The 19,624-nt window shown below is 41.6% G+C and overlaps 1 protein-coding gene across 1 annotated transcript in view; it reads left to right on the top strand.

Annotated features, from left to right (window-relative positions):
* The window catches only part of LOC137430053 (sarcoplasmic/endoplasmic reticulum calcium ATPase 1), a 60,748-nt gene that overhangs the window by 21,735 nt on the left and 19,389 nt on the right, over positions 1-19,624 (top strand). Inside the window, exons 7-9 of the mRNA XM_068120557.2 lie at positions 8,852-8,937; positions 18,727-18,882; positions 19,210-19,518. Of these exons, the coding sequence (XP_067976658.2) occupies positions 8,852-8,937; positions 18,727-18,882; positions 19,210-19,518 (551 nt within the window). The remainder of the gene's footprint in view (positions 1-8,851; positions 8,938-18,726; positions 18,883-19,209; positions 19,519-19,624) is intronic.

The raw sequence follows: 19,624 nt of genomic DNA, 5'->3' as shown, positions 1-19,624 counted from the left end.
TTCAAAATCAGATCCAAGATGGACGACTGGCAGCCATTTCATTACCTAAACGTGTCCCCAACCATTTATCGGACATGCGTGGACCGATTTTGTTCAAATTTGGCAGAAGCACAGTACATATTGGTTGAACTGAGGGAGGAGATAGGTGTGCAGATGAGCTTAATGGGGAGATTGGTGAAATGCCAACTGAGATGGACTGGACATTTGGTGCGGATATGGGAAGAGAGAATGGCATCAGGGGTATTTTTAATATAACGGGTGATGACTAATAGATTTAATACACAAGGGTCTTTTTAGAAAAGCAGACACCACTTGTTACGTTTTGTTACTTGTTTTAAGGTTACGTCCCAACCATTGTTATCGTTAACACACAAAAAGAAAGCTGTATCACAGTTCTGCCCCGGCCTTTTTTTTTCCAAAGCAATGCTGCATGTGTGCGAGTTGCATCCTTTTTTTCATGCCTCCGCCAACGAAGTCGCTGGAGGCATGATGTTTTTGGGTTGTCCGTCCAGCTGTCTGTCCGTGCTAGGTTTTTGTTGCCATGATAACTTGTGGTGCAGCTAATCTTGACCCATTCCCCAGATGTAAAACACAGCGCCGATGCTTGGAATTCACCTACTATTCCCCTCGAGTGAGGCGTGGCTTCTGGAAGCAAAGGTCACCACAGCACCCTTTGACCTTCGCGTGTCGTTTTCTCATTGGCGTGCACTCGGTCATTTATTTATTCATAGCTGCTTGGAGGGTTGGCCGTGAAATCTCCGCTCAGCTGCTAAGGGTATGGCCACATACAGGGTGTCCAAAAAGTCTGGAATCATAGGAAAAATCTATTTTCAAAGAACATGTTCAACATGCTTCCCTTGTTCGTAAGATAGACTTTTTTGGGCTTGCGTGAAATTTAGCAGTAACATTTTCCACAATTTCCTCAGCTGTGTGAGGTCGGCCAGACCTAAGCTTGTCCGTCACAGATCCCGTTTCTTTAAATTTGCGGGCATGCTTGCATACCACGCTTTGGGGTATTGGTCTTCTTTCCGGATATCTTGCATTGAACTCTTCAGCCACTCTTCTTTGGGACCAGCCTTCCCGGTCATAGAAAAGGATAATCTCAATTCACTCCTCTAAATTTAAAGCCATGGTCAATATTAATCTGAAAAAAGAAATAAATAAACAAGTTATTCCCCAAGAAACAAATAAACAAATAAATAAACAAATAATAAACAAGAAGACGTCATGTAGAGCACAAACAATACTTGCAAAATCCACCCCCCCCCCCCCTCCAAAAAGGTTGCTATTGATCCATCAAATATCAAAGCTCGGGTCAATTGGATGAAAAGTGACGATGTTTCAGATGAAAATGGATGATTTTAGAAGTTTGATCTTGAGTTGACAATGTTTTGACCTCAAAATAATTGGTTTCCCAATTCAGTGAGGCACTATGCAAATGCTGTTCTATTTTCAAGTCAATCAGATGAAAAATGATGATTTTAGAAGTTTGACCTATAGTTGACCTTTGACCTTTTGACCTCAAAATAGTTGGTTTCCCAATTCAGTGAGGCAATATGCAAATGCTGTTCTATTTTCAAGTCAATCAGATGAAAATTGATGATTTTTAAAATTTGACCTTGAGTTGACCTTTGACCTTTTGACCTCAAAATAGTATGTTTGCCAATTTAGTGAGGCATTATGCAAATGCTGTTAAATGTTCAAGTCAATCGGATGAAAATTGATGGTTTTTCAGATGAAAATTCATTATTTTGGAAGTTTGCCCTTGGGTTGACGTTTGACCTTTTGACCTCAAAAATAGTAGGTTTCCAAATTTAGTGACAATGTGAAAATGCTGTTAAATTTTCAAGTGAATCAGATGAAAAATGGCGATTTTTGAAATTTGACTTCCAGATGACCTTTGACCTCAAAATCAATAGGCTTCTCAATTGTGACGACCTCTACAGCTTGGTGAAGCTCCATGACAATCGGCTTAGAATTGTGACCTGTAGGCGAGTGACAAAAAAATCAGACAGACAGAATAACAAACGCAACCGACCAATGTACTTGAAAAATCTTTTTGCAAGTAAAAAGATTTCCCCTATGATTCCAGACTTTTGGGACACCCTGTAGTATTTCTCTCACTGCAGTGCACCAGGCATTGGAGGGAGGAGGAGGAGGGAGAACATAGCATATTTTGGAGTATTGGTAAGTGTGTGTGTGTGTGTGGAGTATTGGCAAGTGTAAGTGTGTGTGTGTGTGTGTGTGTGTGTGTGTATGTGTGTGTGTGTGTGTGTATGTGTGTGTATGTGTGTGTGTGTGTGTGTGTGTGTGTGTGTGTGTGTGTGTGTGTGTGTGCGCGTGTGTATGTGTGTGTGTGTGTGTGTGTGTGCGCGTGTGTATGTGTGTGTGTGTGTGTGTGTGTGTGTATGTGTGTGTGTGTGTGTGTGTGTGTATGTGTGTGTATGTGTGTGTGTGTGTGTGTGTGTGTGTGTGTGTGTGTGTGTGTGTGTGTGTGTGTGTGTGTGTGTGTGTGTGTGTGTGTGTGCGCGTGTGTGTGCGTGTGTGCTTGCGGGACAGCGATGACAGCACTGAAATGGTGCAGTGTGGAAGACTCAGATAGCGCCGGAATGGTTTGTGTGGCAGCGACCGCAGTGCGGAAATGGCTTTGATTAGTATTGTCATGTGTGTGTCTTGTAATGTCATGTTGGCATGTTGCTCTGTGTGCATGGTTGTGCTATAGGAAACAGCGGGGAAGGAGAGGGGCTAAGAGAGATGGGGAGTGAGATTAGAAGGGACAGCGATTTTATAAAGGAATGTCTTGTGTTAAGAGCAACTTCCCGGGGTCTTTCCAAAACCGCAACAGTGTATTGTGTAAATGTAACGGGAGAAACCAAGGAGACGAAGAGACGTCAACATGGCCGGCTGCGTTTGATTTGGCACAACTTGGAAAAATCCTCACATAGCTCCTGCTTTGCCTTTTCCGTCCACAAGAACATAACCTTTCCACAGCATCGGCCTCAAGACTTTCTCGGTCTCGGAGGGAATGTGTCTATTAATGGGGGAAAGGGGAATTTGTGGGGGATCTCAAGTTTCATAAATTGCGATACATCTGAAGTCCGAGTGTTGAGGGTCCCGCTCCCAGCCCTCTGTGTTTGGAGTCTTGGCCAGTCCCTCCGATATCTGGCCCTCATTGGCATGGGCACATCCCATTCGACCTCACACCCGCTTCTGTGAGCCCATGGGGCTCTCACTGTTCTTCGTCCAGATGCTCGGACAACAGTCATTGGAATTATTCCGTTTTTCTTTAATTCCTGGTATTTGTCTTCATATGTTCCTCTAATCTATGACTCCTACTCCTTCTTGTATTGTTCGTTCACTTTGTGCAAGTTTAAGTGAAGAATTTCTTTTTTTACCATTCTCATCAAATCCATGAAGTAGACACGAAACACTTTGTCTTGTGCAAAACTGAACGCACCGCAAACTACTATCCAGCTACACTGCAAACTACTATCCAGCTACACTGCAAACTACTATCCAGCTACACTGCAAACTACTATCCAGCTACACTGCAAACTACTATCCAGCTACACTGCAAACTACTATCCAGCTACACTGCAAACTACTATCCAGCTACACTGCAAACTACTATCCAGCTACACTGCAAACTACTATCCAGCTACACTGCAAACTACTATCCAGCTACACTGCAAACTACTATCCAGCTACACTGCAAACTACTATCCAGCTACACTGCAAACTACTATCCAGCTACACTGCAAACTACTATCCAGCTACACTGCAAACTACTATCCAGCTACACTGCAAACTACTATCCAGCTACACTGCAAACTACTATCCAGCTACACTGCAAACTACTATCCAGCTACACTGCAAACTACTATCCAGCTACACTGCAAACTACTAACCAGCTACACTGCAAACTACTATCCAGCTACACTGCAAACTACTATCCAGCTACACTGCAAACTACTATCCAGCTACACTGCAAACTACTATCCAGCTACACTGCAAACTACTATCCAGCTACACCGCAAACTACTATCCAGCTACACCGCAAACTACTATCCAGCTACACCGCAAACTACTATCCAGCTACACTGCAAACTACTATCCAGCTACACTGCAAACTACTAACCAGCTACACTGCAAACTACTATCCAGCTACACTGCAAACTACTATCCAGCTACACTGCAAACTACTATCCAGCTACACTGCAAACTACTATCCAGCTACACTGCAAACTACTATCCAGCTACACTGCAAACTACTATCCAGCTACACTGCAAACTACTATCCAGCTACACTGCAAACTACTATCCAGCTACACTGCAAACTACTATCCAGCTACACTGCAAACTACTATCCAGCTACACTGCAAACTACTATCCAGCTACACTGCAAACTACTATCCAGCTACACTGCAAACTACTATCCAGCTACACTGCAAACTACTATCCAGCTACACTGCAAACTACTATCCAGCTACACTGCAAACTACTATCCAGCTACACTGCAAACTACTATCCAGCTACACTGCAAACTACTATCCAGCTACACTGCAAACTACTAACCAGCTACACTGCAAACTACTATCCAGCTACACTGCAAACTACTATCCAGCTACACTGCAAACTACTATCCAGCTACACTGCAAACTACTATCCAGCTACACTGCAAACTACTATCCAGCTACACCGCAAACTACTATCCAGCTACACCGCAAACTACTATCCAGCTACACCGCAAACTACTATCCAGCTACACCGCAAACTACTATCCAGCTACACCGCAAACTACTATCCAGCTACACCGCAAACTACTATCCAGCTACACCGCAAACTACTATCCAGCTACACTGCAAACTACTATCCAGCTACACTGCAAACTACTATCCAGCTACACTGCAAACTACTATCCAGCTACACCGCAAACTACTATCCAGCTACACTGCAAACTACTATCCAGCTACACTGCAAACTACTATCCAGCTACACTGCAAACTACTATCCAGCTACACTGCAAACTACTATCCAGCTACACTGCAAACTACTATCCAGCTACACTGCAAACTTCTATCCAGCTACACCGCAAACTACTATCCAGCTACACCGCAAACTACTATCCAGCTACACCGCAAACTACTATCCAGCTACACCGCAAACTACTATCCAGCTACACCGCAAACTACTATCCAGCTACACCGCAAACTACTATCCAGCTACACTGCAAACTACTATCCAGCTACACTGCAAACTACTATCCAGCTACACTGTAAACTACTATCCAGCTACACTGCAAACTACTATCCAGCTACACTGCAAACTACTATCCAGCTACACTGCAAACTACTATCCAGCTACACTGCAAACTACTATCCAGCTACACTGCAAACTACTATCCAGCTACACTGCAAACTACTATCCAGCTACACTGCAAACTACTATCCAGCTACACTGCAAACTACTATCCAGCTACACTGCAAACTACTATCCAGCTACACTGCAAACTACTATCCAGCTACACTGCAAACTACTATCCAGCTGCACCGCAAACTACTATCCAGCTACACCGCAAACTACTATCCAGCTACACCGCAAACTACTATCCAGCTACACCGCAAACTACTATCCACCTACACTGCAAACTACTATCCAGCTACACTGCAAACTACTATCCAGCTACACCACAAACTACTATCCAGCTACACCGCAAACTACTATCCAGCTACACTGCAAACTACTATCCAGCTACACTGCAAACTACTATCCAGCTACACTGCAAACTACTATCCAGCTACACTGCAAACTACTATCCAGCTACACTGCAAACTACTATCCAGCTACACTGCAAACTACTATCCAGCTGCACTGCAAACTACTATCCAGCTACACTGCAAACTACTATCCAGCTACACTGCAAACTACTATCCAGCTACACTGCAAACTACTATCCAGCTACACTGCAAACTACTATCCAGCTACACTGCAAACTACTATCCAGCTACACTGCAAACTACTACACCGCAAAGTTTTCCTTTTGCGCTGTAGATTGCATGACGTATGCCGTGTCCATCCGAAATGCAGGATATGGCGTGAAAACTTTGTGTGGCCTTAAGAAAAACAAGCTTTATCAAATGCTGCCCGTTGATGCTGCCTGGATTTTACAGTTGGAAAAGCAAAGTGTGCTGAAGGAGTGGGAGCTCATGCAGCACTGTACATAATGAGCTTGTTTTGGGGAAAGTATGTTTACTTTGAACCCGTTTGCATCGACCATTTCCAGGACGGGTCCAATATGTGATTTCTTTTTGGGATCATTCTCTACGATATTTTCTGAAATCGAGAAAAGACCAAAACGCTCTTATTTATTTTAAATACTTTTTCAAGTCTTTACAAAAAATACTTTTTACCGACATTTGTTTTTTGTTTTGCAATGAATAGACAGTGAAGTTGTTTGCTGTAAAAAGTCCCCCCGCCCACATTGCTATGGATGCAAGTATCATATGTACCCACGGGATTTTCCTGCAGTCAGAGCTGTGGCAAAATGTCGTGCTTCCCCTGGCTTGGCTCCGACAAGAGGAATAGCCTCGCTGTGCGTCTTTGTATGAACCATGCGGTGACATTTACAAGAGCGCTTCGTCATAGCTTTGGTGTTTTTGAAACGTTTTGAGGGAAAAACTGGGAAATAATATTGTGTGCAGAGCAAGGCAAACGCTTATTGCCATGGTGACTGTGAATCATCACCGACGCTGCTAAAAGAATGTCTCAAGAGTTGATGCGTTTATTTTTCTCTGAATATGTCCCTAAGTCTACTTGGTACATCTCCCATTTCCTACTCCTCTCCCCACTAAACTATACAAATCTTCATCAGCTTGTCCCCGCATAGCGAGACACGGGGTTTTGCAATCGCGCGCGCGCGTGTGTGTGTGTGTGTGTGTGTGTGTGTGTGTGTGTGTGTATGTGTGTGTGTGTGTGTGTATATGTGTGTATATGTGTGTGTGTGTGTGTGTGTGTGTGTGTGTGTGTGTGTGTGTATGTGTGTGTGTATGCATGTGTCTGTCTGTGTGTGTGCCTGTGTCTGTGTGTGTCAGGGTGTGTCTGTGTATGTCTGTGTCTGTGTGTGTATGTGTGTGTGTGTGTGTGTGTGTGTGTGTGTGTGTGTGTGTGTGTATATGTGTGTATATGTGTGTATGCGTGTGTGTGTGTGTGTGTGTGTGTGTGTGTGTGTGTGTGTGTGTGTGTATGCGTGTGTATGTGTGTGTGTATGCGTGTGTATGTGTGTGTGTATGTGTGTATTGTGGGTGTGGGTGTATGTGTGTGTGTGTGTGTATGCGTGTGTGTGTGTGTATGTGTGTGTATGTGTGTATGCGTGTGTGTGTGTATGTGTGTATGTGTGTATGCGTGTGTGTGTGTGTGTATGTGTATGTGTGGGTGTGGGTGTATGTGTGTGTGTATATGTGTGTATGTGTGTGTATGTGTCTGTGTGTGTGTGTGTCTGTGTGTGTGTCTATATGTGTGTATGTGTGTGTGTATATGTGTGTATGTGTGTGTGTGTATATGTGTGTGTGTGTCTGTGTGTGTGTGTGTGTGTGTGTGTGTGTGTATGCAAGTGTCTGTGTGTGTGCCTGTGTCTGTGTGTGTCAGGGTGTGTCTGTGTATATCTGTGTGTGTGTGTGTCTATGCCTGTGTGTGTCTGTGTGTGTGTGTGTGTGTGTGTGTGTGTGTGTGTGTGTGTGTGTGTGTGTTTGCTTGTCCTTATATCCAGGCCGTAACTTTTTTTACCATTTCAGCTTTTGTCATCAAATTTATCAACAAAGCTTCCTTTTGAGAATGCCTGGTGTTGATTTAACGGTTAAGGTGGCTGGCTTGAGATCCCAGGGTCCTGAGTTCAAGCGCCTGCCATGCCGTTGAATTAACACCAGGTTGGTTGACTCAGCCTGTCATTCTTCTGAGGTCAGTGAAATGAGTACCAGATTACTGGGATGAATGAGCCATTTGAGTATCCTGCATCGGAGTTGTGACCCGTTCAGTGTTGTGCCTAATAGCCGAGGAAACTGCTTTGGCGGCCATAGCATATAGATATGCAAAAACGAGTGGTCATATTATGAGAGTATGGAGAAAACAAATTAATAATTATGTCAAAGGTCAGCATCACATAAAATCATCAAGTTTCTTCGAATTGGCCTGAAATTTCAAAAATTTGCATATTGGGTCACTGAATTGGTTCACCAATCAAAAGCTAGAATTCGATTGTTTTTTTTAGATTAAAAAGGTCAAGGTCCCCTAAAATCATCAAATTTTTTGGTATTTTTTTCATCTGTTTTCATCATGTTTAGCATTGGGAAGAAGTCTGAATACAAAGCAGACGTGGACGGGCTTTGCGGTTCCAGATACATTTTAGTTTAGTTTTGAAACACTGAGTTTTTAACGTAATTTGATTGTTTTTCATAATGCTTTCCTGATTACTCTGCTTATTTTTGCCCCATTAACCTCAGCCATTTCCGAATGAATGAGATACAACTGTAATTGCTGTGTCAGTGTATGTCCACATGCAGATACACTTTAATATTAATTGTTTATTCTCAGATCTACTGGAATCTATACAGAATTAATATTAATTGTTTATTCTCAGATCTACTGGAATCTATACAGAATTAATATTAATTGTTTATTCTCAGATCTACTGGAATCTATACAGAATTAATATTAATTGTTTATTCTCAGATCTACTGGAATCTATACAGAATTAATATTAATTGTTTATTCTCAGATCTACTGGAATCTATGCACCCCGACGAGGGCTCTGCATTGTTGAATGTCATGTCTTTTTTGTTTTGCATTTTATTCGCAGGAGAGTCTGTTTCTGTCATCAAGCACACAGATGCCATTCCAGACCCTCGTGCCGTCAACCAGGACAAGAAGAACATGCTTTTCTCTGTAAGTAGCAGCGCTTGAGTGAATCCATTGTGGCACAATAATTAGCTAGAATCAATTGTGCAATGACCGTTGGTCGTACTTTCCATTGCTGTTCCAACATTGCTTAAAACTTTGTTGTACAAAATGGTTTGGGGAGGATTGGTTTTGGGTTCTTTTTTAAACCAGATCAGCTTTCCTAGTGGCTATAGGGGCAGAAAAGGGAAGGATCTGTATTTCAGATTGGCAACTCTTTTCAAAAATACCGTTTTATGTTGTGTTAACCGGTCTGCATGTTGAGATAAGTTGATTTTTCCGAATTGGTGAAAAATTATTTTCTTGTACACTCTAGTCTCTAGTTCACTTATGGTGCTGCAAGTAACCATGTGGACTTACTTTGTGATTCTCATCTGGAACAGGTTTTTGGAGCTTTGTGGAGGATGGAAAAAGGCAGCGTAATTCCTTGTCCTTTGTTTTTATTCTTTTTTCTTCCTGTTCTTTTTTCTTCTCCTTCTTTTTCTTGTTACCCTCGCCAGAGGAGAGGGTATTGCATTTGAGTCCCTTTGTTACTTGGCAAAAAATATATAAATATTTTTGCAGGTATGTTGCTCACTCCGGTTTGTGTGTGTGTTTGTTTGTGTGTGTGTCTGTTTGTCTGCTCACTTATACTTGCCTATAAGACACGATTTTAAAACGATCTTCACGAAACTTTACCAAATGGTGGAGTTCGTGGTCCGACAAAATCCTATATATTTTTGGGATCAAAAGGTCAAAAGGTCAACATAGGCCAAAGGTCAACCACATTTTTCAAATTTCTAAAATCCTCAATTTTCATCCGATTGACTTGAAATTTGAATGGGATATACATATCGGCTAACTGGATTCAACCACCAACTATTTTTGAGATCAGCATCGGCCAAAAGTTCAACATAGGCCAAAGGTCAACAACCATTTCAAATTTCTAAAATCCTCAATTTTCATCCGATTGACTTGAAATTTGAATAGGATTTACATATCGGCGAACTGAATTCAACCACCAACTATTTTTGAGATCAACATCGGCCAAAAGGTCAACATAGGCCAAAGGGCAACCACCTTTTTCCAAATTTCTAAAATCCTAAATTTTCATCCGATTGACTTGAAATCTGAAGAGGATATACATATCAGCGAACTGAATTCAACCACCAACTATTAAAGAGATCAACATAGGCCAAAAGGTCAATTTATGCCAAAGGTCAACAACAATTTCAAATTTCTAAAATCCTCAATTTTCATCCGATTCACTTGAAATTTGAAGAGGTTTTACATATCGGCTCACTGAATTCAACCAACAACTATTTTTTGAGATCAGCTTAGGCCAAAAGGTCAACATAGGCCAAAGGTCAACCACTTTTTTCAAATTTCTAAAATCCTCAATTTTCATCCGATTCACTTGAAATTTGAAGAGGATTTACATATCGGCTCACTGAATTCAACCAACAACTATTTTTTAAGATCAGCTTAGGCCAAAAGGTCAACGTAGGCCAAAGGTCAACCACTTTTTTCAAATTTCTAAAATCCTCAATTTTCATCCGATTGACTTGAAATTTGAAGAGGATTTACATATCGGCTTACTCAATTCAACCACCAACTATTTTTGAGATCAGCATAGGCCAAAAGGTCAACATAGGCCAAAGGTCAACCACTTTTTTTCAAATTTCTAAAATCCTCAATTTTCATCCGATTGACTTGAGATTTGAATATAATTTACATATTGGCTTACTGAATTCAACCACCAACTGTTTTTGAGATCAGCGTAGGCTAAAAGGTCAACGTAGGCCAAAGGTCAACCACTTTTTTTGAATTTCTAAAATCCTCAATTTTCATCCGATTGACTTGAAATTTGAAAATAATTTACATATGAGCTAACTGAATTCAACCAACAACTATTTGTGAGATGAGCATAGGCCAAAAGGTCAAAATAGGCCAAAGGTCAACCACTTTTTTCAAATTCCTAAAATCCTCAATTTTCATCTGATTGACTTGAAATTTGAAAATAATTTTCATATCACCTCACTGAAAGCAACCACCAACAATTTTTGAGGTCAACATAGGCCAAAAGGTCAACATAGGCCGAATTTCTAAAATTGTCAATTTTCATCCGATTAACTTAAACTTTGAAGACGGTTTGCATATCAGGTCACTGAATTCAACCACTAATTATTTTTGAGGTCCAAAAGATGCTCCACTGAGTGCCATGCTACATTGTTCTGTTTTGCCAAGTGTCACTCTATGAGTGATTTTTCATTTGTGGCTGTCTGTTTGTTTGTCCGCACAGAATAAATATGATTTTCTCTGCAACCGTTGGTCCAATTGTCAGGAAATTTTCAACATAGGTGGACCTCCACGTGTAGAATTTTTACTAATTATGACATCATAGGTCACGTGGTACGGGCGCCATTTTAGAAAAACCGAAAAGCTTTGCACCTCTATGTCTCCGAAAGCGCAGAATAGAAAAAATTGAGACATGGCTCATTGTAAAGAACTCTCCATGGGGAATAAAATATGTTAATGATGATGTCATAGGTGCCTCCATTATGATGTCATTATTCGACAAGTACAAACTTGATCCGATCAAGATGAAATTTATTGAGCATCATCTCGGGATAAATTGATGGAGAAAAAAAGAAGATGACGTCATCGGTCACGTGGTTCGGTCGCCATATTTGTTTTAACACAAAAGCCTTAAAAACAACTGAGAACTCGTCCTGGTGAAGTTCTGCAATCTGCTTTTTCTGTTGTTCTTGTTTTTCTTGTTCTTCTTCATGCTTTCTTTCTCTTTACAATTAGCTCTTTTTCTGCCATTGCACATCCTCCACAGGGTGGTTTATGGATTTTTGTAGAGTTTATGAATGCTGCTGGAATGCACAGTAGCGAGTAGGAGCTGCTTGTGAGTATGAAACTGGTTGTGTGCAATTAGAGATTGGGAGAGGAGGAGGAGGAATGTTGGAACAGAAATAGAAGAGAAGGTAGAAAAGATAGGAGATGGAAGAAAATTTAAATGAGATTGGAAGGCCAGGGAGGCAGAATGAATGGAAAGGTAATTCCAAATTCAACCTTTTTCTACGTAGACTATATGTGGGAGGGGAATGGGCAATTATTTTTAAAATAACATTCTTGATAAATTACAAAGGGGGGGTGTAGGGATGGTTGGTAGGTTTCCACTGCGTGAGTGATCGTTGATTAAATATGTTCTTATTGGCAAGCTGTTCACAGTAGACAATGCAACCCTTGGCTATAAGTGCATGCTCACCTACTGCCCACTCTACCACATTGTTGGGATGTTGGTCTCATAAAAGCAAGCTGCATCTACTTTGATGTACTCCGATTCTCAAATAATTAAATGGTGGTAATTTACAGGGGCTATCTATTCGAGATGTATGCAAATATGGAGAATTCCTTTCTCCCCAAGAATAAGTCTATTATTTCAGTATCAGATGGTGACTAGAAATATGAACTATAATCACAATTTGTTGGTTTTCTTGTGGGGGAGAGGGAAGGGTAAAGGTGGGAGGGTTGTGGGGGAATTGAGGGATCTTTCCACGATGTAATGGTTCAGAACGTCCGCTCCGTGTCTGGGCGGTCAGTGGTTCAAACTCTGGCCGAGTCATACCAAACTTTAAAAGATTGTATGTGCTGCTGCTTCCTTGCTTAACGCACAGCATTTAAAAGGATAAGAGCCGGAAAACCCCCATAAGTTGGCATCCATGGGGAGGAGGAAATTCTCCTTAGGAAATGCCCCGCTGAGTGCGGTGAGAAAGGCGGCGCCATTGTTGTGACGTCACTAGTCCAGAGTGCAATGGGAAATGATGGCACTTTCCTTCAAGCTCAGTTGCTGTGTTTGTCTCATCTAACAGTTCTGTGTTGTCTTGTCTAACAGTCCTGTCTCATGTATTTCTCTATGTCCATGTGTGTGAGATGTTTGTGACAGCTCCACTATGAGCTTTAGATACAGTATCTACTGTAAAAAAAACAACTGCTCAGTTGACAATTCCATTTTCGTCTTTGTTATACTTTTGAAAATATTTTGCAAGTAAAACAATTTTTTTATGCAACTTTCTTTGATAACAAACGGTTTTGTGTCAACACGGTGAAAAAACTTGTCGAGCATTGTCATCACAAAAACTCAAAACCTCACATTTTAATATGGAAATGTCAAGAAAAGGTTAATCTTTTGTACTGATTGTTCTTCTTTCGTACACAGCAAGTGGCTGCAGTTTGCATCCTTCTTTACTGGGAGTACGGCTGTGCTGCTGATGCAGCACATTCTTGTGGTTTAAAAAAAAAAGTAGTTTGGGATTGACCCAAACTGCTATCACCTGGTCTCACATTGTTGGAGAGATGAAGAAGTGACCTTGCTAGAGAGGAAGAAGAAAGACCTCAGAGATAGAGAGAGAGGAGAGGAGTGCAAAGTGACAGGACAGGAGAGGAGTCCACATGCATGGAGTGAAAAGAATCGCTTTGAGGAGGAAGAAGAAGGGCCGACCAGGAGGCCTCATCTGGAAAGGACAAAGAGGGCCACGAGGACTGGTTGAGGGGCTGATTGTCACTGGCGCTCCTCGTGGCTGGTTCACTTCATCTCGCTCGGTTTTGCTTTTATTTGTCTTTGGACTGACTTCGTCACTGGCTCTCATCGTCTCGCACCTGTTTTCCAAAGTGGGCTGCACTGAGCCCTGTGTCCACCCTTCACATCATAGACAAAGGGAAGTCCTGCCTGCATTCTTAACTTGTTGTACAAGTGCGATCTGTGGCGCATTTCAACATTCTGATTCCAGAACAATCATGGAAACACAAACCAAAATCCGATCCTTAAAAATGAACATACAGTGCTCACGCATGACAAGATGATCCCATCAAGTGTGAACATTGCAAACAAAGAATTGCGACCAGACATAGTGCTCAAACACCAAAAGGAAAAGTCAGAATTGTTGATTGCAGTTTCAGTTTCCAATGACTTTGGAATAAATGCTTCAGAAAGCAAGAAAATGCTCAAATACCAGCAGCTGAAAAATGAGGTCAAGAGGTCTTGGAAATTGAAGAAAGCTGAAATTGTGCCAGTGATAGTTGGAGAAACAGAAATGATCAGGAAACCCCTTACTGAGTACTTAAAAAAGCATTCTGGGGAATATCACTACAAACAAGCTACAAGTGGAGGATGTCAGATGTTCAGTGAGGATTCTAAAAAGGGCACTTGGAACAAAGCTATGAGAACGGAGTTTCATAATCTGGTTCATGAATAATGATACTTTACCGAAAGAGGAGATAGAGATTGAGTTCTGGGAGAACTTTCTCCCACCTCCTAAAACCCGCAAATGGAGATAACAAACAAAGGGATTGGCATTAAGGGTGGGACCAAGGTTTGAGCGGGTTTAGCAAATCTCAGAGTCAGAATGGGGAACTCCATGGGTGGTGGTGGGCAGCAGACTTCCTGGAGGGAAGAGCTCAAAACAGCAGACTCAGGAAGATGGGCAAGACAAGTAGGGAAACTAATGAATTGAGGTCACTGTTAAGTTTGGACTTGAGAGGGTAATAAGTAAAGGGTTTTGGGGAGAACAGGTATGACCTGGAGGGGATTGTGTTGACAGACATGTGAGAGGAGAGGAATAAAGGCCGCTTAACAAATAAAGTAAAGTGCAAAGGCACCAACCAAGCCTTCATTGAGTAAGAAGCATACCTTGAGACTCAACCATGGGGCCTTGTAATATGTGACCGCAAGGATACGAAAGGAAACAGCAAGATCAATCCACAGTTCCTGACACTTATGATTTTGGAGCATATCCCTGACACTTCTGATGGAGGCCTTTTGTACACTTCTATAAACTGAGGTCAGTAAAGAAAGTAAATGACTGTGGAGACTTCTGACACAGTTGCCAGCCTTGGAAGCCAGAATGAAAAAGTTATAACTGATCATGATATCACAGCCCAGCAGGCGCTCCAGATATTGTATGTCCCCCAGAGTGATAGTAAGATATTGTACGTCCCCCAGACTTCTGAAATAAATTGTGAAATTTACCAGCTGGCTCTTATGGAGGGACAAATTGAGAACATGGCTTTTTCTTGAAACAAAAGACATGTTCCATGGAGATGGCCGGTTTCTTTATTTTCTCAAGATTTTCACAAGATCAACATTATCATTATGTACCATTATTATTAACATTATCATCTCGTTAGTACATAACTAATAGACATAGTTCTGTACAGACAAACAGACAGACAAAAACAAACTAACAAGAAAGTTGTCGTGCATAACATGATACTTGTGAAATCCAAATAAACAACAGTTGCCATAGAAACAGCAATTCGGTGATTTGGAAAATTTGAACTATCAAGTGTTTTACATGATGGAATGTTGTGCTCCACAACAAATTTGGTTGATACATTTTCTAATTGTCTCCTAGTAGGTGTTTTACATGTTTTGGATGGCCTTGACCTTTGACTAGTTATGACCACATTTTACATACCTACAGTATAATACACATTTGTACAAATTAAAGTACGAATGTAATCTCTGTTCACCTTCACTCCTTCATTCCTCTTTACTCCCGCCTCTGGAACAAACTCCCTCACTCTCTTCAATCTCACTCCTCCTTCCAGGTCTTTAAAACAGCTGTTCACCACCATCTCTTATCTTCCCCCATCCAAAACCTTGATCTTTTCTACCCCCGTTAATTCACCCCAGATACACTTTTTTGAAATACCAACTTCTTTCCTGGAAGTCCTTGCAGTGTCCATGTGTTTTTGTTTTTTTTACCTCTCCCACCTCTCCCCCCCCCCCCCAAGCCCCCCCACCCAAGCCCTCCCCCCAAGCCCTCTCCCTCCCACAGATCTCCCGATGTCCCTGCTCTCAAATGTTGTGTTTATGCCTCCCCTTCTCTCCCCATATTGTCTACCACTACCCTTATTACATGTTTTGTGTGTCTGTTTGATTTTTCTGTGTGATAAATGTTAGCTCTTTCACGAGCAAATGTTCCATGTATACAATCCTGTATACAAAAAAAATTAAAAAAATAAAAATCGCTGATTTCATCACTATATTTCATCACCAAACACCAACACCAAAGGCATTATACATATATATATATATATATATATATATATATTATGAGATTTAGACATGAAATCCAAGTATCATGAGCTACAGTCACGTAAAAAAGTAAGTACACCCCATGTAAAGTTTTGACTTTTTCAACATATTTCAACATACAGCTATTTGATCTTCATTTCAACAATATTGATAGATAAAGGTGATATAATATAACAAATATCATGAAACATTTACATTTTGTAGTCCATTGTATCTATCCATAATTCCAGTAATCTCTGTGTGTGTGTGTGTGTGTATGTGTGTATGTCTGTGTGTTTGTCTGTGACCGCTGTTTCTCGACAACCACGGGTCCGATATACTTGAAACTTGCCAGGTATATTGCTGGGGACCCGAGGATGTGCCTTTTCAAGGTTTCATATTAATCGGACAAGTAGTTACCGAGCTATGTCCAAAAAACGATTCAACCAATCAGAGAGCAGCGAGTTATCACGTGTGCCGAACGTGGCGAACAGACTCTGCCTCGGACGGCACATTTGAGAGCGTATTCATTTATTTCACGTTGGCAAACTATGTTGGCGTTAAACTATGTTTTAAAACTAATTAAAACTAATTTGCGATTCTTTCGCTTTCCTGCGCGTTTGTGCACGCTATGGCGATTTCTTTACCAAACTCCGCAAGCCGTTCGCTTTGGACCAAACCATTTCATGTAAATAGAGGGGGGGGGGGGATTGTCACCGTACTCGCAAGCCGTTCGCTTTGGACCAAACCATTCCATGTACATAGAGGGGGGGGATTGTCACCGTACTCGCAAGCCGTTCGCTTTGGACCAAACCATTCCATGTAAATAGAGGGGGGGGGATTGTCACCGTACTCGCAGGCCGTTCGCTTTGGACCAAACCATTTCATGTAAATAGAGGGGGGGGATATAATTTTAGATATACAGTATATATAGTACGGGCATGCCCTAGTAATTTAAATAAACATAAATGCAAATTTCGCATGTGGAAAAAGTAAGTACACCCTTGGCTCTAATAGGTGGTATTGCCCTCTTTGGCAGAAACAACCTCAAGTAGGCGTTTCTTATAACTGTCTACCAGTCTCTGACGTCGACTGCGAGAAATTTTTGCCCACTCCTCCATGCAGAATTCTTTCAGCTGTGCGATGTTTGAGGGGTTTCTTGCATACACAGCTCGTTTCAAATCCTCCCACAACATCTCGATGGGATTTAGATCCGGGCTTTGACTTGGCCATTCCAGAACCCTCCATTTCTTTCTTTTCAGCCATTCCTTGGTGGATTTACTGGTATGTTTAGGGTCATTGTCATGTTGCAAGGTCCACCTTCGGTTTAGCTTCAACTTTCCGACAGATGGCCTCACATTATCCTCAAGCACCCTCTGGTACAATGAAGAATTGATAGTGGATTCTATGATGGTGAGCTGCCCAGGCCCTGATGCAGCAAAGCTGCCCCAAACCATAATATTTCCACCACCATGCTTTACAGTTGGTATCAGGTTCTTGTGGTCAAATGCTGTCTTTGGTTTTCGCCAAACATATCTTCTGGTACTGTGGTCAAATAGCTCTACCTTTGACTCATCTGTCCAGAGCACATTGTTCCAGAAGTGCTGGTCTTTGCCTAGGTGTTCATTGGCAAACTTTAGTCTTGCCCTGATGTTCTTTCTGGACAGCAAAGGTTTCCTCCTGGCACACCTCCCATGTAGATCAAATTTGTGCAGCCTCTTTCTAATGGTAGACTCGTGCACTTTGACATCAACAGTGGCAAGAGCTACCTGTAGGTCCTGTGATGACATTCTGGGGTTCTTAGAGACTTCTTTCAGCATCTTGCGGTCTGCTCTTGGGCTGAACTTGCTGGGGCGGCCTGGCCTGAACAAGATGGCAGTTGTTTGGAATCTTCTCCACTTGTAGATGATCTTCCGGACAGTTGAATGATTGATTTCAAATTGTTTGGAGATCTTTTTAAATCCCTTCCCAGACTCGTAGGCATCTATAACCTTCTTTCTGAAGGCCTCACCGAGCTCTTTTGATCTAGGCATGGTGACGCCGCACACTTCAACAACAAAGAGCAAACCAAACGAAATGTCTGAGGTTTAAAGAAGACAGGTTCCTCCAAGATCCTCTCTAATGATGTTCTAATCATTTGCACCTGAGCTGGTACACCTGATTCTAATTTTAGGTATTTGAAGTAGTGATAAATGTAGGGGTGTACTTACTTTTACCATGCAAAATTTGCATTTATGTTTATTTAAATTATACAATGGACTACAAAATATAAATGTTTCATGATATTTGTTATATTATATCACCTTTATCTATCAATATTGTTGAAATGAAGATCAAATAGCTGTATGTTGAAATATGTTGAAAAAGTCAAAACTTTACATGGGGTGTACTTACTTTTTCACGTGACTGTATGTGCTTAGATGTGAGTGCCAAATAGGCAAAGCCAAATATATTATAATTGTTGGTTTTTTATTATTAATCTAAGGATTTCGATTTCGTGGATGATTAGTTTGATCTTCATTGGCTTCATATATCAATCATGCCAATCGGTGACATTTTAATATCCTGTTTTTCACTTGGCTTTGCCTTTCTACCATACTTTAGGAAATTTTCTGTTTGCAATTCTTTCGACATCTCTGGCATACATCTGCCTTTCCTTACTTGGCTTTACCTATCAGTTATGTTTTTTATTTCCTCCTCCCACACCACAGGGAACGAACATTGCTGCAGGAAAAGCTTTGGGCGTCGTGATAGCCACAGGTGTGTCCACCGAGATCGGGAAGATCCGTGATGCAATGGTCGGTACGATTCAGGAGAAAACGCCATTGCAGCAGAAGTTAGATCAGTTTGGGCAACAGTTATCCAAGGTCAGCTTTTTATGAGGTTCTTCCAAATTCATGATCAAAATATTTATCATCTATCTTTTCCATTAGAGTCGTTACCTTGGGAGGGAATAAAGGTGCACACGAAGTTTTATTTCACTATTCTTTCACTGTTGTTGTGACTTTAGTGTTTGCAATAATTGTTTTTAACTTGCATTTTGAACAGTTTTTTGAAATTCAACACTAAGTTTCATAGATCGTTCATTGTTTTGAATTATTCCAGTTTTCGTAAGTTTCGTAAATTATTGATGACTGTTTTGTTAAAAGAATATTTGCTTTTTTTCCCCCTTACATCTGTTTGCTCTGCTCCAGGTAATTTCGTTGGTGTGTGTCGCCGTCTGGCTCATCAATATCGGCCATTTTGCCGATCCAGTGCACGGCGGGTCATGGTTGCGTGGTGCTGTTTACTACTTCAAGATTGCCGTGGCATTGGCTGTGGCTGCTATCCCAGAAGGCCTGCCCGCAGTGATCACAACCTGCTTGGCACTTGGTACACGGAGGATGGCCAAGAAAAATGCCATCGTACGCAGTCTGCCATCCGTGGAGACACTTGGATGCACGTCCGTCATCTGCTCTGACAAGACCGGGACCCTAACCACGAACCAGATGTCTGTCCGACGAGTGAGACTGGGCAAATGGGATAAACCTTTTTTTGGGGCATGTGCCAGGGTTTAGATTGTATCTTTCCTGATTTCCCAGTTTGATTCTCCACTTGCGTAACATGCAT

The sequence above is a fragment of the Myxine glutinosa genome, chromosome 6, assembly GCF_964187855.1.
Source record: "Myxine glutinosa chromosome 6, kmMyxGlut1.1, whole genome shotgun sequence".
NCBI classification, from domain to species: Eukaryota; Metazoa; Chordata; class Myxini; order Myxiniformes; family Myxinidae; genus Myxine; species Myxine glutinosa.
Note: the sequence above shows the minus strand (reverse complement) of the source record. Positions and strands in the feature narration are given on the sequence as shown.